The sequence below is a fragment of the Eleutherodactylus coqui genome, chromosome 2 (genome assembly GCF_035609145.1).
Source record: "Eleutherodactylus coqui strain aEleCoq1 chromosome 2, aEleCoq1.hap1, whole genome shotgun sequence".
NCBI lineage: Eukaryota > Metazoa > Chordata > Amphibia > Anura > Eleutherodactylidae > Eleutherodactylus > Eleutherodactylus coqui.
The window spans coordinates 202,419,075-202,437,976 of NC_089838.1; the positions used below are offsets into that span (position 1 = coordinate 202,419,075).

Below are 18,902 nucleotides of genomic sequence, written 5' to 3' on the forward strand. Positions count from 1 at the left end.
AAACACAGCACACACTTAGTGTTACTGCAATTGTTAATGCACTACGGGTAATGGTAAATGCCCTTACAAAAAGAACAATGGCTTCTATACTTACCTATTCCTTCCCCGTTAGTCTACTTACCAAATCTTCACCTCACTGATCTTCTCCTGTCTCCTGCAGTCCCAGGGAAGTCACCTCACCTCCAGCTGGCTTATTCCTCTGCTTCCTGTGAGGTTACATACATTCACAGGCAGTCTCCTTCCTGCTGGCAATGTACGTTACGTCACAGTTCACAGCCCAGCACAGAATGCTGAGCTATTGCAGAGACTGCGCACACGTGCTGTCTCTGCAATAGATCAGCATTCCTTCCTAGCCAGTGAACGCTACGTGACCTTCACTGACCTACCGGAAGAAGAATGCAAGGAATGCAGGCTTCATAACAAGCCAGCCGGCTGGAGGTGATGTGACCTGGGGGACTGGAGACTCTCAGCGAGGAGAACATGCCATAAGGAGACTGACAGGGGAAGGAATAGGTGAGTGTAGAATTTTTTTTTCTATGACAAAACCCCTTTAACCCTTTCCAATCCACTGTCTGACGTCTGAAGACATTCTGATGGAAGACGTCCGGCAGGATATTCTTACTTTATACTACTGGCTGCTCTGTTGTCGGGGGCCTCTCCAGCATGTCCCATACTGCAGTACTGACTCTAGCCAACAGACGGCACCACTGTATAATGGCAGAAAGAGAAAGACCCCTAGAAAACCCTGAATCCAAAATTGGATTGCAAAGGGATAAGGAACGCTTGATCAACAGCTGAAAAAAACTTTTCAAAAAGTGACATTCTGGGCAAAAATGAATAGTTGTTAACACTGACCCCCTAGAGTCATTTTACGTGCCACTGCCTTTACATGGTATCAAATATTTTTCCAAAAGTCTGTTTTACAAGTGTTCCTTGTAGTGTGAATTGCCCATGTGCCACATCTATATCTGTCTCAACTAAGTATAACTGGGTTATCATAACCAGCCCCACTTTTCTGACGTACATCAGTGGTTAGGATTACATCATGTAGCTCTATATTAGTACAAGGCAAGTAAAAGCAAAGTATTTTCACAGATATTGTGCATCAAAAGCTGAGTCGTTAGGACTGGATTGTGCTGTGTGCTACTATTGCCTGTGAACCATGGGATAGATTCTTTATGTATCTCCTATAAAATTGCAACTTGATTGAGGATATGTTAAAACATAAGGGAGTAATTGCCCCCAGATAGTGACAGCATATCTAACAAATGTAAGCTAGCAATAATCGTGATACATTGCCGGCTGTTTCCTAGGCAAGGTGATTAACTTTAGGTTTTAAAGAGCCTGGAGGAACTTGGAATTTGGAGCCTTCAAGTAGAAAGATTTTCTGCTAAATTAGTTTTCTTCTGGTTTGTTTTCCTTCAGAACTCCCACCGTTTTGGACAAAGAATCTGTCAGTCCATGCGTGATTTGGCTGAGCTCCTCCTTGTCCCTCGTGGTGGACGCTGATAACGCTGATTCCCAGCCACTGTACAAGATCACATGACACATCACATAACCTGCATTACTTTTTATTCACTGGAAGCCTAATCTACTCCAAAAAGCAATTATGCAAATGTCTTGTGTGTGACCGATGATGGAAGGACGGTGTGGGGCAGCTAATTACTATATAAATGGTTGCTGTACTTGTACTGAAAAAAATACTGAATGTATGTAAATAAATTTTAATATACCGAACCACTAAAACACCATTTTTTATTTTTTTTTACATATGCATAGTAATTCAAGCACACCAATTCCCAATAACCCCAATATTATAGCAGTGATTACTTCTGTGCAGGTGTTTTATTCAGATTTCCAGTAAAAGGTAGATTGTGACCCGCCTCCTGGCATCTCCCAGAGTATGATAGTGTTCTTACAGTTCGAATTTGCACACAAAATGATTTTCTGTTTCACATGGTTTATCATTCCACTGGCGGAATTCTGCAGACAGAAGAGAGAAGTATGAACCACATACTTAGCCAATAATACTTTAATGTCACATGTTTAGTCTTTAATACAGTGGATGGGGCTATACTCCTAATGTGGCACAGAAACTCAATTTCACATTTTCAGCACTCTTACAGTACTGATTCATTGTGTATTAGATAAGATTATATGGTTTACAACTTTCATATGGGTGGTCTCATAAAAAATATTGGCTATAGTTAAATACAGCCCATAATTATAAGCAGTTTTTGTATTTACACTTGAAATGTTTTTATCCCCAGATATTCCAGGACTGATGTTAGAATAGCGCCACCTGCTGTTTCTACAGTGTCCAGCTCAACAATTCTTTGACCTGCCCAGTCTTAATTCTTTCTCTGTTCCATTGCACAGAAACTGGACTGAGTAACTATGACCACCTTGGAATGTTTACTGAGGTGGACTGACGCAGAAAGGCTCTTTATTAGACCGCAGGTGGCGCTATTGTAACATCGGTCCTGGAATATCTAGCAAGAAATAATATGTTGGAGCTGCAAAGCAGGGTGCCCAAATACCTCAATATATAGAGTTCAAAGAATTCCATCTTTATTGAATTCTTTGCATTCATCTATAAAACTGCTGTAAAGATCCACGACTAAGCCAAGTATTCTTGCTGTGGATCCACATGTGGATTTAACCCAGTCATTATTCTGCAATATGTATCACTCACTGGATGCTATTCTCAGTTCCACGCAGTACTCATCATTGCTCAAGTTATTAGGCTCTCCATTAGACCAAGGATGATAACTATACATTGAGCCATCAATCCATTTCCATGGTTCTAAGACAGAGTAAATATAATAAAAATAAATAAACAAAGCAATAGAGCAAACCTACACATACTTTATGGTACATTTGGGAAATAAACAGATTCACTCTTTAGATGTTTTCAGTCTGTTTCATGCACTGCCCATCTAGCCCTGCACTACGTATATAACAGTCTATAAATTTTGCCAGAAGTAGTGTATCACTTTAAAACATACCTGTCTTTTCAGATGATTTTTCAGAGGGTTCATAAGGTTCCATGTGTGTATAGGTGAGGAGTAACTCTATTTCTGGCTATTGACTAGAATCCATTGATTTCAATGGGTTACCTCACGGAAGCGTATTTCAGTATAAAACACACAGGCATACGCAAAAACGAAATGCCCATTGTGCAAATACGTAGTGCAAATGTATGCGTACATGCTCTTACGCCCGTGTGACACTGTATAAATTTAATGTAGCATTTTCCTTTAGGCCGGCTGCACACGGCCGTGACGGGCTACGCCATGGAATTTCCGTCACGGCGCCCCCCAGAGACCCCATACTTACCTGCGGATCCGGTGTCCTGGGTCCCGCATGACGCTTCGGCGTGACACGCCGCAGCGTCATGTGACACGCCGGCCACGTCACATGACGCGGCCAGCCGTGTGATATGACGCACCGGCCGCGTCATATGACGCGGCGGAGGTACGCGGAGAGGCGATTTGACGCTATCTTCCGCTGTGCTACAGCGGAAGATAGCGTGAATGGACGGCTTCCATTGACTGCAATGGAAGCCGTCCGCGCGTACACCCGCGGCAAATAGAGCATGCCGCAGGTGAGGACGGGAGATTTTACAGTGCGGAATTCCGCACCATAAGCATTGAGCTATTAGGTTCAATAGAACCTAATAGCTGCGGGCAACGCAACGGATTTCCGCCGCGTGTTACGCGGTGGAAATCCGTCCGTGGAAGGGAGGCCTTATTGTATTGCACTTAACAGTCATTAACTTTTTATAATATTTGTTCCATAGTACATTAGCCTGCGATATATTTGTGTGCTGAGGGTCATGGTTTTGATATATTTCTATTAATGGAAGGAGTATGATGTCAGGTATTTTGCTCTTATAGGCTTTTTAGCTTTTCATTGTGTAATAGATGGCAAAGAATAACAATTTATGAGATGGCCAATAATTGAGGCTAGTACACCTATATAAAGCTAAACGTTTTTGATCACTCTTACCTGATCAGGGTCATGAAGTCCAATCCAGACAGCTACTTTTGGGTTGTAAGCAGTCACATGACTTGCAATAATGGATGCTTCTGCATCGCCTAAGATTGAAGCCAAATGGGCACCATGTCCATAACTGTCACACTCAAACTGCAAGAAAATAAGGTAATGGGTCATTAATACATAGAAAAAGTACAAGGTCAATATAATTATTGCAGGCTTTTGCCTCTCTTTCCTTTTTTTCCTCACCTCAGCTTCAGACCAGGACAATGCAATCGGAAAGTATCCATAGCAATTGGATTTGTAGAAAAACCATCCAGGAGGACATGGAGAACTAGCTGCTCATGTGTAAAATAGCATATGCCATTAATAGTTCATATAATATTTGTATAGTAGTAAATAACAATAAAGCAAAAACTGGCCACCTTAGCGGAAAGCAAGCAGACCACGTTAAAGTCAATGGGGTTCACTCGGCGCTGTATGATTCTATCCAGAGACTGAGCTGTTCGGCCACCAAGATTCCCCTTTTCTGCTTCCCGCACAGAGCCGAAAGCAGATTCCTCAGCATCCTAAGGCTGGGCTCATACGGGACTGAAATCCCACGTAAATCTCGTGGAATGACCACCTGGAAATACTGCAAGATTTCCGCTGGAGAACTGCAGCTTCAAAATCCGCAATCTTTAGCCGCGGGTTTTGAAGCAGGTTTTCCGCTTGTATATCGCTGCGGCCATCTCTTCCCATAAAGAGTAGAGAGGCCGCCGCAGAAACGGGTAAAGAATTGACATGCCATGGCTTTGAACTCCGCGCAGCATGCCAATTTCAGCGCCGCTTGGCTGCAATGGCAATTCCGTTTGTGTGAACCCAGCCTGAAAGGGGTTTCCCAACTTAGACATTTCCGGCATATCTACAGGATATACATACATACTAACTACCATCTATCTGCTTGTGAAAGGTTAACATTACAGGGAAGATGTTCATCTTTTACCAGTAAATGGCAGGCCAGAGAGGAGAAGGAAAGTTCACAGTTCCACTGTCGTTGCAGGCTGCTGGCTGGAGCCACACCATCCTGCTGTGTCTCCATGTAATAAATCCAGCAGAGCATTTATATATATGTCACACTTAGTATATGTGTGTAAACAAATGTATATATAGATATACCTAGCGGGGAACATATAGTCCCACATGAATGCAGTTTACGCATACGTCTGCTGTATGTTTTCTACGTTGATATATACAAATACCTTTGAGCTATGCTGCTCTTATCTAGTCTATTCTACTTACCTTCTGATAGGGACACCCCAAGGACCAAACAGCCCAGAAAGGTAAACCACAAGGAGAACGGCATCCTGAGGATAAAAACAATATTTCAAACATATGAGGTTATTTTCATAGCACACAGTGATGGTTTATTAGATATTACAAAGCCATGACAGCACTGTCACAGTGTTCAGTGACCAGGGGACTCCCTATGGGGATGAAAAAATCCCCTGCCCCAACTGTGCACTGAAAGCAATGGTCTGCAGGCAACCCCTGCAGTGATTTGGGGGGAAGGGCTTGAAATATAAGCCCTTCCCTGAAAATCATCCCTAGCTTGTGTAAAAAAAATGTAAAAAAATATATACTCACCTCTCCACCACTGTCTGGGCTCCAGCGCATCTTGCCGCTTGGCTCCCCAGCACTGTACTTTAGCTCTTTCAGTAGGCAATTTTTCTGGTTAACTAATAAAGGTATCACCACAACATAAACTCTTGTGCCTCTGGCCATACATCTGGTCGCCAGGGTTATTATAACTAGATTAATACTGAAATATTTCCTTCTTCACCTGCAATCATGCATTTGTGTAAATTACAAAAGGGTAAAACAGCACGCATCTTTAAACATGAAACAGACACATAAGATATACGTTTTTGTGTATAATGTCCAACTAAAGGGTTGTTAGAAAACAATATTTTAAAGGGGTTCTGACACGAATGATGTTTTTATGCTTTAACAGCCTGGTCCCTGGTCTGCCTAATGGACACAGGGAACCCACGATTTTTGGCTGTTAAGCATAAAAACATAATACTTACCTAATACTAATGCGTGTGTTCTGTTGTTGTTGTCATCAGGGGATAATCTCCCAGCAGGCAGTCTTCTTCTGCAGACAAGCCAGGACAGGCCGCCTCCCTCCAGGATTGCGCGCATGCGCAGTGGAGAGGTTTCCCTCTGACAGGAGTCAGGACGGGCCGCTTCTCCACTGCACACACGCAGAATCTCGGAGTTCAGCCAGGATGGACGGGCCGCGCACAGCAAGCACTGCTTGTGACGTGCTTGCTGTGGGCGACCCGTCCGTTCACCTCGGAAGTGGCTGACGGACAGAGCAGAGCAGGAAGCGGTCATTTTGACCGCTCCTGCTCTGTTTCTAGAAGCCACAGAAGAAGATGCCGGATGGAGGGGACATGCCTGGTGATCGGTCCTGGCCAGGTGATTAAAATTTTTTTTTTTATGTGAGAACCCCTTTATTTATAAATGAAGCAACTAAGACAAGAGTGATGTTGCCCAAATGAAGAATACAAGTCCCGGTTTAAAAATGATAACAATAATAATTTGTATTATTCTTCAAAGTAGGAAAGCCAGAAAAACCTCCACATTTTATGAGAAATTCATTTTTTCTTCCTCAATTTTGATTTTAAAGACATTGACAAAGAATAGATTAGTTTACCCAACTTTATGGTCTCTGCATGAAGAAGAAAAATATCCCAGAATTCCCATGAATTCAAAAACCTCTAGGTGTAAAAATCGAAGGTACATGGATGTGCAGTTATGGCACATAAAATTCTAAATGCCCATATTCAGAATATTATTGTTTCGTTCTGTAATGATTTTCCTTTCCTGTAGTTACATGCGCCGGCCACTACATGTCTGGTCGGCGTGGAGGCTTCCGCTCCGACATCAATGTAGTGGTCGGTGCTTGTAACCGTACTATTTGCTACTGTTAGTGAAACGGAGCACTATATGTATATTTCTGCTGTTTCAAATTTATTTTAAGTGTTTGCGGTGCTGAAAGAATTACTGGTCACACAGCATTGGTGTAATTCACTGAAATTCCTTTATTCCTCTAACAGACAGGAGTATTTTTAGTTTTCAAATAAAGAACAAACTTAGGCGACACCTTATTACAGTTCACTTATTATCATTGGTTATTAAAGCCAGCAAGAGCAGTGACATCAATCTTTAGGTAGGAATTCCTTCCTCCCAGGTCACACCCTGCCTGCCCACTAGCCATTAGTTGCTTAAAGTAAGCTTTCTCTCTCGTCATGTTGAAATCTTTATGTATGTGTGTATATATATATATATATATATATATATATATATATATATATATATATATATACACCCAGATATATTATACGTGTATATATTGTGAGGGATTAGCGTTTAGGATCGGTAACAACCTGGGCATAAGCAGTCAGAGACAGTGACACATAGGATAAAGTCTTTAGTCCAGGCTTTACCTGGGTTTATTTCCAAGCAAACAAAAGCAAAATATAGGCCTTAACATCAGGCAAACATAAAGGAAATCCTGCTCGTCTGAGCACTTACTAAACATGTAGCGTTCCTGTCTACACACTGGTAATCAAAATGGCTCCTGCACACAGCCAGCCAGGCCTCTCAGACCTGCAGAGGTCTCAGCTCTCTCCTAGGACCTGTAGGCCCAGGCTTTATATGGCCTGGTACCAGCCCCACCTGGTACGTGGGAGTGACCATCCCACCCTTCGCTTTGGTCACTCCAGGAAAAGCCGGCCCGGATTATGCGGCTTGGAGCCACTTACTTACTACACCGTGTCAGTAACTTAATGTTACTGACACCATACTGCCGGCTTCCTCCACCGAGCCCAGGCTGCTCGGTGGCACGTATCTGCCCAAGCGCTCCCCAAGGCAGCATAGGAGAGCATCCTAGGCGACACATACCTGCCCTCCAGCACCTTGCCGGTCACCGTCTCACATACCCTCCCCCTCTGTTCGAGCCTGTGGGGTTGGACACCTTTAGCCGCCATGCAATGCGTCCTTGATAAGGCATCGGCATTGCCCTGCAGCTTTCCGGCCCTGTGCTCTACCGAAAAGCTAAAATTTTGAAGGGTCAGGAACCATCTAGTGACTCTGGCATTTCTTTCTTTTGCCTGTGACATCCAGGTTAAGGGGGAGTGTTCTGTGATCAGCCTGATGTGCCAACCTAGCAGGTAGTATTTTAGAGATTCCAGAGCCCACTTGATGGCTAGGCACTCCCACTCAACGATACTGTAATTTTTTTCCGGTGGCGTGAGTTTCCTGCTCAGATAAATTACGGGATGTTCCTCTCCCTCTACTTCTTGGGACAGAACTGCTCCCAGTCCCACATCGGACGTGTCTGTTTGGACAATAAATTCTCTTTTGAAATTGGGTGTGACTAACACTGGACGTCTACAGAGGGCCCGTTTTAATTCTTGGAACGCCTTTTCTGCGTCAGGGTTCCACTTGACCATGACTGACTTACTGTTCTTGGTCAAGTCTGTTAGGGGTGCTGCTATGCTAGCAAAGTTTTTCAGGAACCGCCTATAGTACCCTACAATGCCTAAAAAGGCTCTCACCTGCTTTTTAGTAGTGGGTTGTGGCCAGTCCTGAACGGCTTCAATTTTATTGATCTGGGGTTTTATAATACCACTGCCTATTACATACCCCAGGTATCGTGCTTCTTCGAGGCCTATGGCGCACTTCTTTGGGTTTGCTGTGAGCCCTGCTTTTCTAAGGGAGTTCAGTACTGCCTGTACCTTGGGTAGATGGCTGTCCCAGTCTTCGCTAAAGATGATGATATCATCTAAATATGCTGACGCATATTGACGATGGGGTTTGAGTATGATATCCATCAATCTTTGGAAGGTTGCTGGGGCTCCATGCAAACCGAAGGGTAGGCAGATGTACTGAAACAACCCTTCTGGTGTGGCAAACGCAGTCTTTTCTTTCGCGCTCTCTGTAAGGGGAACCTGCCAGTAGCCTTTAGTAAGGTCAAGAATGGAAAAGTACCTGGCATGACCCAGTCTCTCAATTAACTCGTCCACTCTCGGCATTGGGTATGCGTCAAATTTTGACACGTCATTTAGCTTCCGGAAGTCGTTACAGAAGCGCAGAGAGCCATCAGGTTTTGGTATCAGCACGATAGCGCTGGACCATTCGCTTTTCGACTCCTCAATTACTCCGAGGTCTAGCATTTTCTTGACCTCCTCTGAGATGGCTCGTCTGCGGGCTTCTGGAACCCTGTACGGTTTCAGCTGAACCTTTACCCCTGGTTCAGTTATAATGTCGTGTTTTATGACACCAGTACGCCCTGGTATATCAGAGAACACATCTGAGTTACGTTGTATAAATTCCCTCGACTCTTGTTGTTGGGATTTGGACAGGGACCCTGATACACACACCTCTGGGACCCCACCATGGGGGGTGCTCACTGCAGTCAGGGCTTCTCTGTCCTTCCATGGCTTAATTAGGTTTACATGGTACAACTGTTCTGGTTTCCGCCTACCTGGCTGGTATAACTTATAATTTACCTCTCCGACTTTCTCAATTATTTCATAGGGCCCTTGCCATTTTGCTAGGAATTTACTTTCTAGGGTGGGCACCAACACTAGTACCCGATCCCCAGGGTTGAAGGTTCTCACCTTGGCGGACCTGTTATATACCCGGCTTTGGGCTTCTTGAGCCTGCTGTAAATGTTCTCTAACAATGGGCATGACCGCTGCAATTCGATCTTGCATGAGGGAGATGTGTTCAATAACACTCCTGTAGGGGGTGGACTCGTGCTCCCAGGTCTCCTTAGCTACATCAAGGAGCCCTCGGGGATGTCTACCATAAACTAATTCAAAGGGAGAGAACCCAGTGGAGGATTGTGGGACTTCACGGATTGAGAACATTAAATATGGCAGCAGACAGTCCCAGTCCTTCCCATCCTTATTGACTACCCTTTTTAGCATGCTTTTTAGGGTCTTATTAAATCTCTCAACCAGACCATCCGTCTGTGGGTGGTACACAGACGTCCGTAAGTGCTTAATATTCAGCAGCTTACACAATTCCTTCATGACCTTTGACATAAAGGGGGTTCCTTGGTCCGTCAGGATCTCTTTTGATATGCCCGTGCGGGAGAACATGTGAAGTAGTTCCTTTGCAATACCCTTGGATGACGTATTGCGTAAAGGAACGGCTTCGGGGTAACGGGTGGCATAGTCTACAACCACTAATATATGTTGGTGACCCCGGGCAGACTTTACCAAGGGCCCAACTAGGTCCATAGCGATCCGCTCAAACGGCACCTCTATGATGGGCAAGGGCACTAAGGGGCTCCGGTAATGGGGCATAGGAGCTGTTATTTGACACTCCGGGCATGACTCACAGTAACGTTTTACATCACCATGTACCCCAGGCCAGAAAAACCGCTGAAGGATGCGTTCCTTAGTCTTTTCGCTCCCGAGATGACCTCCCAGCACATGCTTGTGCGCCAGGTCTAAGACCATCCTGCGATAAGACTGAGGTACCACCAGCTGTTCCACAACCTCCCCACGGACCTTGTCAACCTGATACAACAATTCTTGGTTGACTGCAAGGTGTGGAAACACAGTATCAGCCCCTGGGAATTGAGGCTACCCATTTATCACTTTAACATTTTCCCTAGCTTTTACTAAGGTGGGGTCTCGGAGCTGCTCAGTTCCGAAATTGGCACGTGAGACCTCTAAGTCAGGCATAGCAACCACTTCGTCCTGTACCTCCGTCTCCCCCGCCAGTACTGTTAAGGGAAAGTTATCCCCATCTTCTTGGGTCACCCCTACTGCCGGAACCGTACCCTCAGGGTCAAACGGTTCTGGACACACATCATACACATTTGCATTATCATGAACCTTATTTGCAGACGACCCTCAGTGTCGCCACAAGTCCCAAAATAGGGGAAAGTCTCTCCCGAGGATCACGAGTTGGTCCACGTCCTGGGGACCTCCTTGTCCCACCCAGTGCTGGATTGCGGGGGGCAACGAGCGTATAAACTTATCCAGAACCACTTTCTGTACGATCTCTGCCGGGGACGACTCCTCCGGCTGCAGCCACTTTCTCACCAGGTGGAACAGGTCGTACATCTGGGAGCGAGCTGGCAGGTGGTCAGCAAAAGTCCAGGCATGTACGCGTCGGGCCCGCACATGGGTGTCCACGCCCAAGCGTGCCAGGATCTCACCTTTCAGCTTATTATAGTCGTTGGCATCCTGCTCACCGAGGTCAAAGTAGGCCTTTTGGGGTTCTCCCGTCAAGAAAGGCGCTACTACCTCAGCCCACTGAGGCACCGGTAACTTCTCCCTCTCGGCCACTCTCTCAAAGACCGCGAGATAGGCCTTGATGTCATCGGTGGGTGTCATCTTTTGTAAGGCCGTCTGTACCGCGGTACGGGTGGTGGGGAGCGAACCAGATGACCTCTGCACACTTTGCGCCAGGAGAGCATTAGTCTCGGCCTGAGCTCTCATGGCCTCCTCATGGATCTTTTGCTGCTGAGCCAACGTTTGTTGCTGCTGCACGTTCATTTGCACCAGCTGCTTTATCAGTTCTTCCATCTTGGCAGTGTCTGGTTGCTGTGCCGTTGCAGCTTTCACCCAGGACATGGGGGTTACAGCACTCTCCAGTCAATCTCTCTTGGGCAGTTGGCCTTAGCAACAGTACTCCAGCTGCTGCAGCAAAATGTCCATTAATTGGTGCATGTCTCTTTAAGACCGCTGCCCACATCCAAACACCATATGTGAGGGATTAGCGTTTAGGATCGGTAGCAACCTGGGCATAAGCAGTCAGAGACAGTGACACATAGGATAAAGTCTTTAGTCCAGGCTTTGCCTGGGTTTATTTCCAAGCAAACAAAAGCAAAATACAGGCCTTAACATCAGGCAAACATAAAGGAAATCCTGCTCGTCTGAGCACTTACTAAACATGTAGCGTTCCTGTCTACACACTGGTAATCAAAATGGCTCCTGCACACAGCCAGCCAGGCCTCTCATACCTGCAGAGGTCTCAGCTCTCTCCTAGGCCCTGTAGGCCCAGGCTTTATATGGCCTGGTACCAGCCCCACCTGGTACGTGGGAGTGACCATCCCACCCTTCGCTTTGGTCACTCCAGGAAAAGCCGGCCCGGATTATGCGGCTTGGAGCCACTTACTTACTACACCGTGTCAGTAACTTAATGTTACTGACACCATACTGCCGGCTTCCTCCACCGAGCCCAGGCTGCTCGGTGGCACGTATCTGCCCAAGCGCTCCCCAAGGCAGCATAGGAGAGCATCCTAGGCGACACATACCTGCCCTCCAGCACCTTGCCGGTCACCGTCTCACAATATATATATATATATATATATATATATATATATATATATATATACACACCCAGATATATTATACATATATATATATATATATATATATACACACATGATAATATTCATCTACAAGCTATAGAAAGATATAAATATATGTATATATACACATATATATATAGAAGTGTATGTATGTATATCTATTATATATATATATATATATATATATATATATATATATATATATATATAAACTAGTTATCATCTATTTACCATACAGACTAATATATGTAACTCTATATATGCTATATACTAAATACACATCTTTGTCAGAAAAGTCCAGTCTACTTGGCTCAGTTTTCACACATGCCCTTCCCTGGGATGGGGGATGGGAGGGTCAGCTGCTATGAACTCTTAAAAAAAAAGAGAGAGTTAATTGTTTCTTCTTTTCTGGTGGGGGTTTGTAAGGAAATGTAGCATTCCCTAAAGCCCATTTACACGCAACGATTATCACTGAAAATTCTGAAGGATGATTTTTAGGTGAGCTTAAGAATCATCATACATACCGCACTCTGTGTTCTCCACAGGAGCAGAAGATAAAATTGTATCCTCACTGCAGCCTGTATGAGAAAACAGACCTCAGGCTGTTATCTCCAAGCTAGAAATAACATTGTTTTCTTTTAGCAGCCCCTGCCAGAACAATGGAGCTAATTACAGAGCTCACTCCACCTGCTGAGTCCTGCAAGCAGCTCCTGGAGGCTTATTTGCATGCAAATGAAGCTGATAAAGTACTAATGGGCATTAGCACTTTATGCAAAACTTTAAATCTTTCAATCATTTGCGTGTAAATGGGCCTTAACTTTTTTTGATGCCCAATAAAAAATACAGGAAGACACAGAATAGCAGTAATATGGAGAGTGAAATAATATTGCTTCTCACACTATCATCATAACTGAAATAACCCAAAGAATGAAGCTAACATGTCATTTATATTGCATAGTGTACGCTGTTAAAGCAAGTATTTTTAATATATGTACATTAGTGCAAAACTGAACTAGTAGAATCCTGTTTCGGGTGGAACCTTGCTAAAAGCTTGATTCAGCATGAACCTGAATAGAGCTTTAGTAAAGTTCTGCCTGAAACAGGGTTCTACTAGCTCGGTTTGCTCAACACTCAACCTGAACACTGATGTATAACAATGCCAAAGAGCCATAAAAGCACTGTATATGCTTTTCTATGTTAGTAGAATGCAATTAAAAGACAGATTAATATTTGCCAAGGTTAGTTTATTATTTAAACTTGAAAACACAGTGAGAAATAGAAAAGCATAAAAGGAGTTACGCTTTTTTATATTTGCATAGGTATATTCCATGAAATATTGTGTCAGGACTCAAACCTGGGACCTCCTGTACTCCGGTTGGTGTCTTTCCAACTGGCTGGACAAGCTCCTCTGCTGAACCAAGCTTCCAAGCTTTGTTCCGTGCTCCTGTGAAATCTAGTTCCAGTTTCTCCGTACTGGCCCAACCCAACTTCTAATCAGGCTCACTATAAAGGCCTGCTCCTGCCACGGCACCAGAATCACGAATATTACACCTGCGTGTCCAACCTAGTGCTTGAAACACTACAGAATAACTGCACCCTAAAATAGAGTCTGTGATAGCCACTCTCAGGAAAAAAGTCACAGAGCTCCAAGAGTTTTGTTCCTCCTACCAGGAGTGAGCTGCTGGAATGCAAAGAAAGATCGCGGGGTTACAGAAGCAAATTCTGGAGATGTGCAATTCAGTGCTGGATGCCCTCATGCAACTGCCAGCGAAATTTGGTGGAGATCGTCACCAATACTGAGGTTTCCTGAATCAGTGCCGGATCTATTTCTGAATGCAGCCCACTTTGTTTACCAGTGATATTCTTTATCATTACCCTCCTCACTAATGAGGCACTTGCATGGGCCTCGCCATATGTAGAGACCAACAGTCATCTTCTCAATAGCCTCACTGCCTTCACAACCGCTTTGGATCAAATCTTTGATGATCCAAATCACTATGCCACAGTTGAAGGTAAGTTACATAACCTAGGACAAGGGTGATGCTCTATTGCGGAATACACGGCAGAATTTTGTTCATGGGTGACTGATACCAGGTGGAACCAAGCTGCACAACTAAGCCAATTTCGACGGGGATTATCTAAGGGTGTCAGCATTGTCCAAAACACAAGGGGAGTTGAAGGAAGCCTTATGGGAAGCCCAAGATGCCTACAAGAAGGTGGCAGATAGACATCGCCAAGCATCCCCTACTTCTCAAGTGGGTCATAAGGTGTGGTTATCCATCAAAAATTTAAGACATAAAGCTTCTTCCAAACTTGGACAAAGGTTCATCGGACCCTTCTGAATTGCAGCAAGGATCAGCCAGGTTGCTTTCCATTGGCAGCTCCCGGAAAGCCTCAGAATCCATCCTGTCTTCCCTGTGTCCCTGCTGAAGCCTTTTCAGGAAAATACCTTTACTGGAAGACAGCAACCACCTCCCCCTCCTGTAAAAGTACTCCTGGACTCCTGAAGGCACTGTGGCAGACTGCAGTACCTGGTGCAGTGGCAGGGATAAGGGCCAGAGGGAAATTCCTGGGAGCCAGCCTCCGATGTCCATGCCCCTAGGCTGACAAGGGAATTTCATGGCAGGTATTCAGGAAAGCCAGCCCCTGGGAAGTTTGGAGGTCATTCTGGTAGGAGGGTGCAACTGTCAGGACTCGAACCTGAGACCTCCCCAGTGAGCTATCCAGCTTGCTGGACAAGCTCCTCTGCCGAACCTAGCCTTGTTCAATGTTCCTGTGAAATCTAGTTCCTGTCTCCCTGTCCTAGCCTCGCCCTGCTTCTAATCAGGCTCACTAAAAAAAAGCCTGACCCTGCCACTGCACCAGTGTGTGGTTATTGTGCTTACAGCCATGATTGCAATGGACAATGAGTGTGGACCCACTGTGCCAACCAACCGGCTTGAATTTGGGCTAATCCTAAGGGTGTTATCCTGATGGTCCCCCGGTATTCACCTTTTAACCACTGTACAGGTATCTGAACTTTACTGTGGGAAACTGAGCCGGTTGCTACATCTTAAAGTAGTCCAGGTGTCGTTGGCAGCTGACCCATTGGGGATCAGAGGCACCGGAGCAAAGCACAGTGAAACAGGCTGGACTATAAACAGAAATCAGTGCAAAGTAGGAGCAGGCAGAGAACAAACATCCAGGTAAAAGCTCAGGGATCAGAGTAGACACAGACATCAGAGACAGTAGGCAATGCTGGGTGACTGGGGGAAACTAACAATCAGGCAAAGGAGGAAGATCCCCAGCTTACTTAAATAGGAGGGCAATAGCCTATTACCCTGTGAGCACTGAGTTGGATTAAAGGGGTTGTCCCGCGCCGAAACGGGTTTTTTTTTTTCAACCCCCCCCCCGTTCGGCGCGAGACAACCCCGATGCAGGGACGTACAGAAAGCTTACCGGAGCGCTTACCTTAATCCCCGCGCTCCGGTGACTTCTATACTTACCTGTGAAGATGGCCGCCGGAATCCTCTTCCTCCGTGGACCGCAGCTCTTCTGTGCGGTCCATTGCCGATTCCAGCCTCCTGATTGGCTGGAATCGGCACGTGACGGGGCGGAGCTACACGGAGCCGGCATCCTGCACGAAAGGCTCCATAGAAGAAAGCAGAAGACCCGGACTGCGCAAGCGCGGCTAATTTGGCCATCGGAGGGCGAAAATTAGTCGGCACCATGGAGACGAGGACGCCAGCAACGGAGCAGGTAAGTAAAAAACTTTTTATAACTTCTGTATGGCTCATAATTAATGCACAATGTATATTACAAAGTGCATTAATATGGCCATACAGAAGTGTATAGACCCACTTGCTGCCGCGGGACAACCCCTTTAACTCGTGCAGTACCGATGGAAATTAGAAGCAGAGAGTCCATTCATACAGGAGGAGCAGAGTGATGCCTGTATCTTGCCGGAACAGCAAGAGGGTGGCAAACATGGGTAGCCGGCCTAACAGAGATCAAGCTCCTCTTTTTCTCCACAACAAGCAACCTAAGACCTCTTGATAATGACTCCTGACCATGAGACAAAGTAATCCTCAGGGGAAAATATGCAGTCAGCAACAAGTTTGTTGTATATTGGAAGCTCTGTCTCATGAATGAAGTAGACAATTCCTTTAAGGAACACTTGATCAACACTAAAAACTATGATCAACACTATGAATAACCATCAGCAAACAAATTGATAATGCTGGAAATCATTTTTTTCATGCTACATGTTTAAAGCCATTTGGTATAAATATTACTGCTGTTGCGTGTGACAAATTAAAGCCTACTACAATGCTAACTGGCTGAGTGACACTTATATACAGCATATCCAAGAAGAAAGAAGAAGCTGATTTATGTGAACTCGTCTTGCCTTTATTATGTTTGTGCCATAAAAATCAAGGTAAAATAGGACGTGTTTCGATCCTCTCCGGGATTTTGGTCCCAGAGAGGATCGAAATACGTCTTATTTTACCCTGTTTTTTATGGTACAATCATAATAAAGGCAAGACGAGTTCACATAAATCAGCTTCTTCTTTCTTCTTGGATATGCTGTATGTAAAGTGCCGCTAGTACTGGGCGGTGAAGCTGCAGCAGTGAAAGTCTTTGCTGGGATCAATCAAGTGATACAGGGAGAGGAGTGGTGAGCCATAACCCCTTTCTTTTCTATATTTCCTGAGTGACACTTTAGTTTGTTAGTTTTTAAGGGGTTGTGCAGTTTTTATTATTTTCAATTATTTAGTTTTAGAACAGGAAAGCATAGAATTTTCTTATATACATGTATTTAAAATTCTGTAGCCCCTGTCTGCACAATAGAATGGTATATTCACATTATTATGTGATGTGGGTATGCAAGTACTTATCTGTTATCTCCAATTTTTTTACCCCACAAAGCTCCTGTAAGCATATGTTCACACATAGCATATTCACTGCAGATTTTCCTTAGCAAAATTGCCTGCAGAAAATCCAGAGCATTTATAGTACAAGTCATATGGATGAGATTTTAACAACTATAATCCATATGGTGTGAAACAAATCCACATGGAGTTCACAGCGGAATTGACACGCGGTCTGATTTTAAATCTGCAGATTGTTTGCTGCACGGTTCCATTGCAGAACTCAGTGAGCAGCGGTAATTATGTAGCAAAATCCACTGTGACAATGTATCCTATGCTTGCAACAGTGACCTAATAAAACTAGCTTTCTACAGTGCAAGAGGAGTAAACTTTCTATAGCCTCCAGATACCACAAGTACACATGCGTGCAATGAGTAATAAAACTATAATTTACAGTAGTATGCACTGAGTCAGATTACCCAATCTATGCAGTATATGACAGCAACTATAAACTAAGAGTGGGGGAAATCTAAAGAGGTTGATGGTTATTTTAGTGTCAATCAGTTTATACTAATAGATTAAGGCTGCCTGCCCACGGCCGTGACGGAATATCACTAGTGATATTCCACCGCGGGGGAAGATCGGGGAGCATTGACAGGTTTCCGCGATGAGCCTATCTAAAAGATGCAATTTCAATTCCGCGAGCAGAGAATCGCTATGCTTCTCCGCTCGTGGATGTTGGGCTGTGCTTTCCATTGTTAGCCTAAGGAAAGCGTGTCATGCGAGGTCCGCGGGCGATTTATCGCCGTGGATCTTGCAATGACAACTCGCCCATGGACAGGAGGCCTAAGTCTATGTTTTGTAGATGGTTCTATCACAACCTGGCTACCATATACTATAAGTTCTAATGTACTATAGAGATGCCTGCATGTTATATAAGACTAGTAATAACTTACATACCTGTCACTGTTGAAAATCAACAAAGAGCGTGGAGGTAAAGCTTCACCCACTGTGCCCACACACATTTTATATTCAAAAAGGGTGTGACCAGTCATCTATACTGTCCAGCAAATCACTCACAGTGTGGGGATATTTGTGGGCCTGCCCAGAGGGGACTTGGCACCAAAAACATGGATAGATTACATCAGTGAAGACAAGGAAGTAAGATTTCCCCTAACTGCACGGTGATTTACTGTATTTGGTGAATAAAACATTAGTAGTTCTCATGGGCAGGAGCAGTAAGTACAATGTGCAATAATTCAGCTATACAACCACAAGAGTATACAGTTCTCTTGGGGTGTAGTTATAGGGGGTGCAGGGGTAGCAGTTGCTACCACACCATGGAGCGTTAGGGGGCCCAAAGGTCCCTCCATCACATAAGAAGACACCAGTATTATAAACAGCACATGGTAGGTAGGAGGGTCAGTTATAGTTTTTGCAGAGGCACAAGAGCTTCTAGATAAGCCTCTGGCTCCACTGCTTCGTTCCTCTTCTGACAGTATACTGGCACTGATTTTTTTTTAGGATCAAATCCCTGATAGAAACACAATTTCTAAACTTATACAAATTAACCCACACACCAAACTGAAAACATGCAAAATGTCCTATAAATATGGCCAACACTCCTTGACAGTCTTTATGAAAATAGACCACTGTTCTCTGCCGAG

At 44.6% G+C, this 18,902-nt stretch overlaps 2 protein-coding genes across 2 annotated transcripts in view; one reads left to right on the forward strand and one right to left on the reverse strand.

Annotated features, from left to right (window-relative positions):
- Positions 1–1,737, forward strand: part of CPT1B (carnitine palmitoyltransferase 1B) — a 51,785-nt gene extending 50,048 nt beyond the window's left edge. The window contains exon 19 of the mRNA XM_066592232.1: positions 1,426–1,737. Coding sequence (XP_066448329.1) covers positions 1,426–1,509 — 84 coding nt within the window. The 3' untranslated portion in view covers positions 1,510–1,737. The remainder of the gene's footprint in view (positions 1–1,425) is intronic.
- LOC136610060 (regenerating islet-derived protein 4-like) lies at positions 1,709–18,290 on the reverse strand. Its single transcript, XM_066589326.1, has 6 exons — positions 18,196–18,290; positions 5,281–5,345; positions 4,249–4,337; positions 4,012–4,149; positions 2,696–2,806; positions 1,709–1,983 (listed from the first exon to the last, which is right to left on the reverse strand). The coding sequence occupies exons 1-5, from the start codon at positions 18,288–18,290 to the stop codon at positions 2,735–2,737; spliced, it is 459 nt and encodes a 152-aa protein (XP_066445423.1). The 3' UTR covers positions 1,709–1,983; positions 2,696–2,734.
- Between the last annotated feature and the right edge of the window lie 612 nt (positions 18,291–18,902).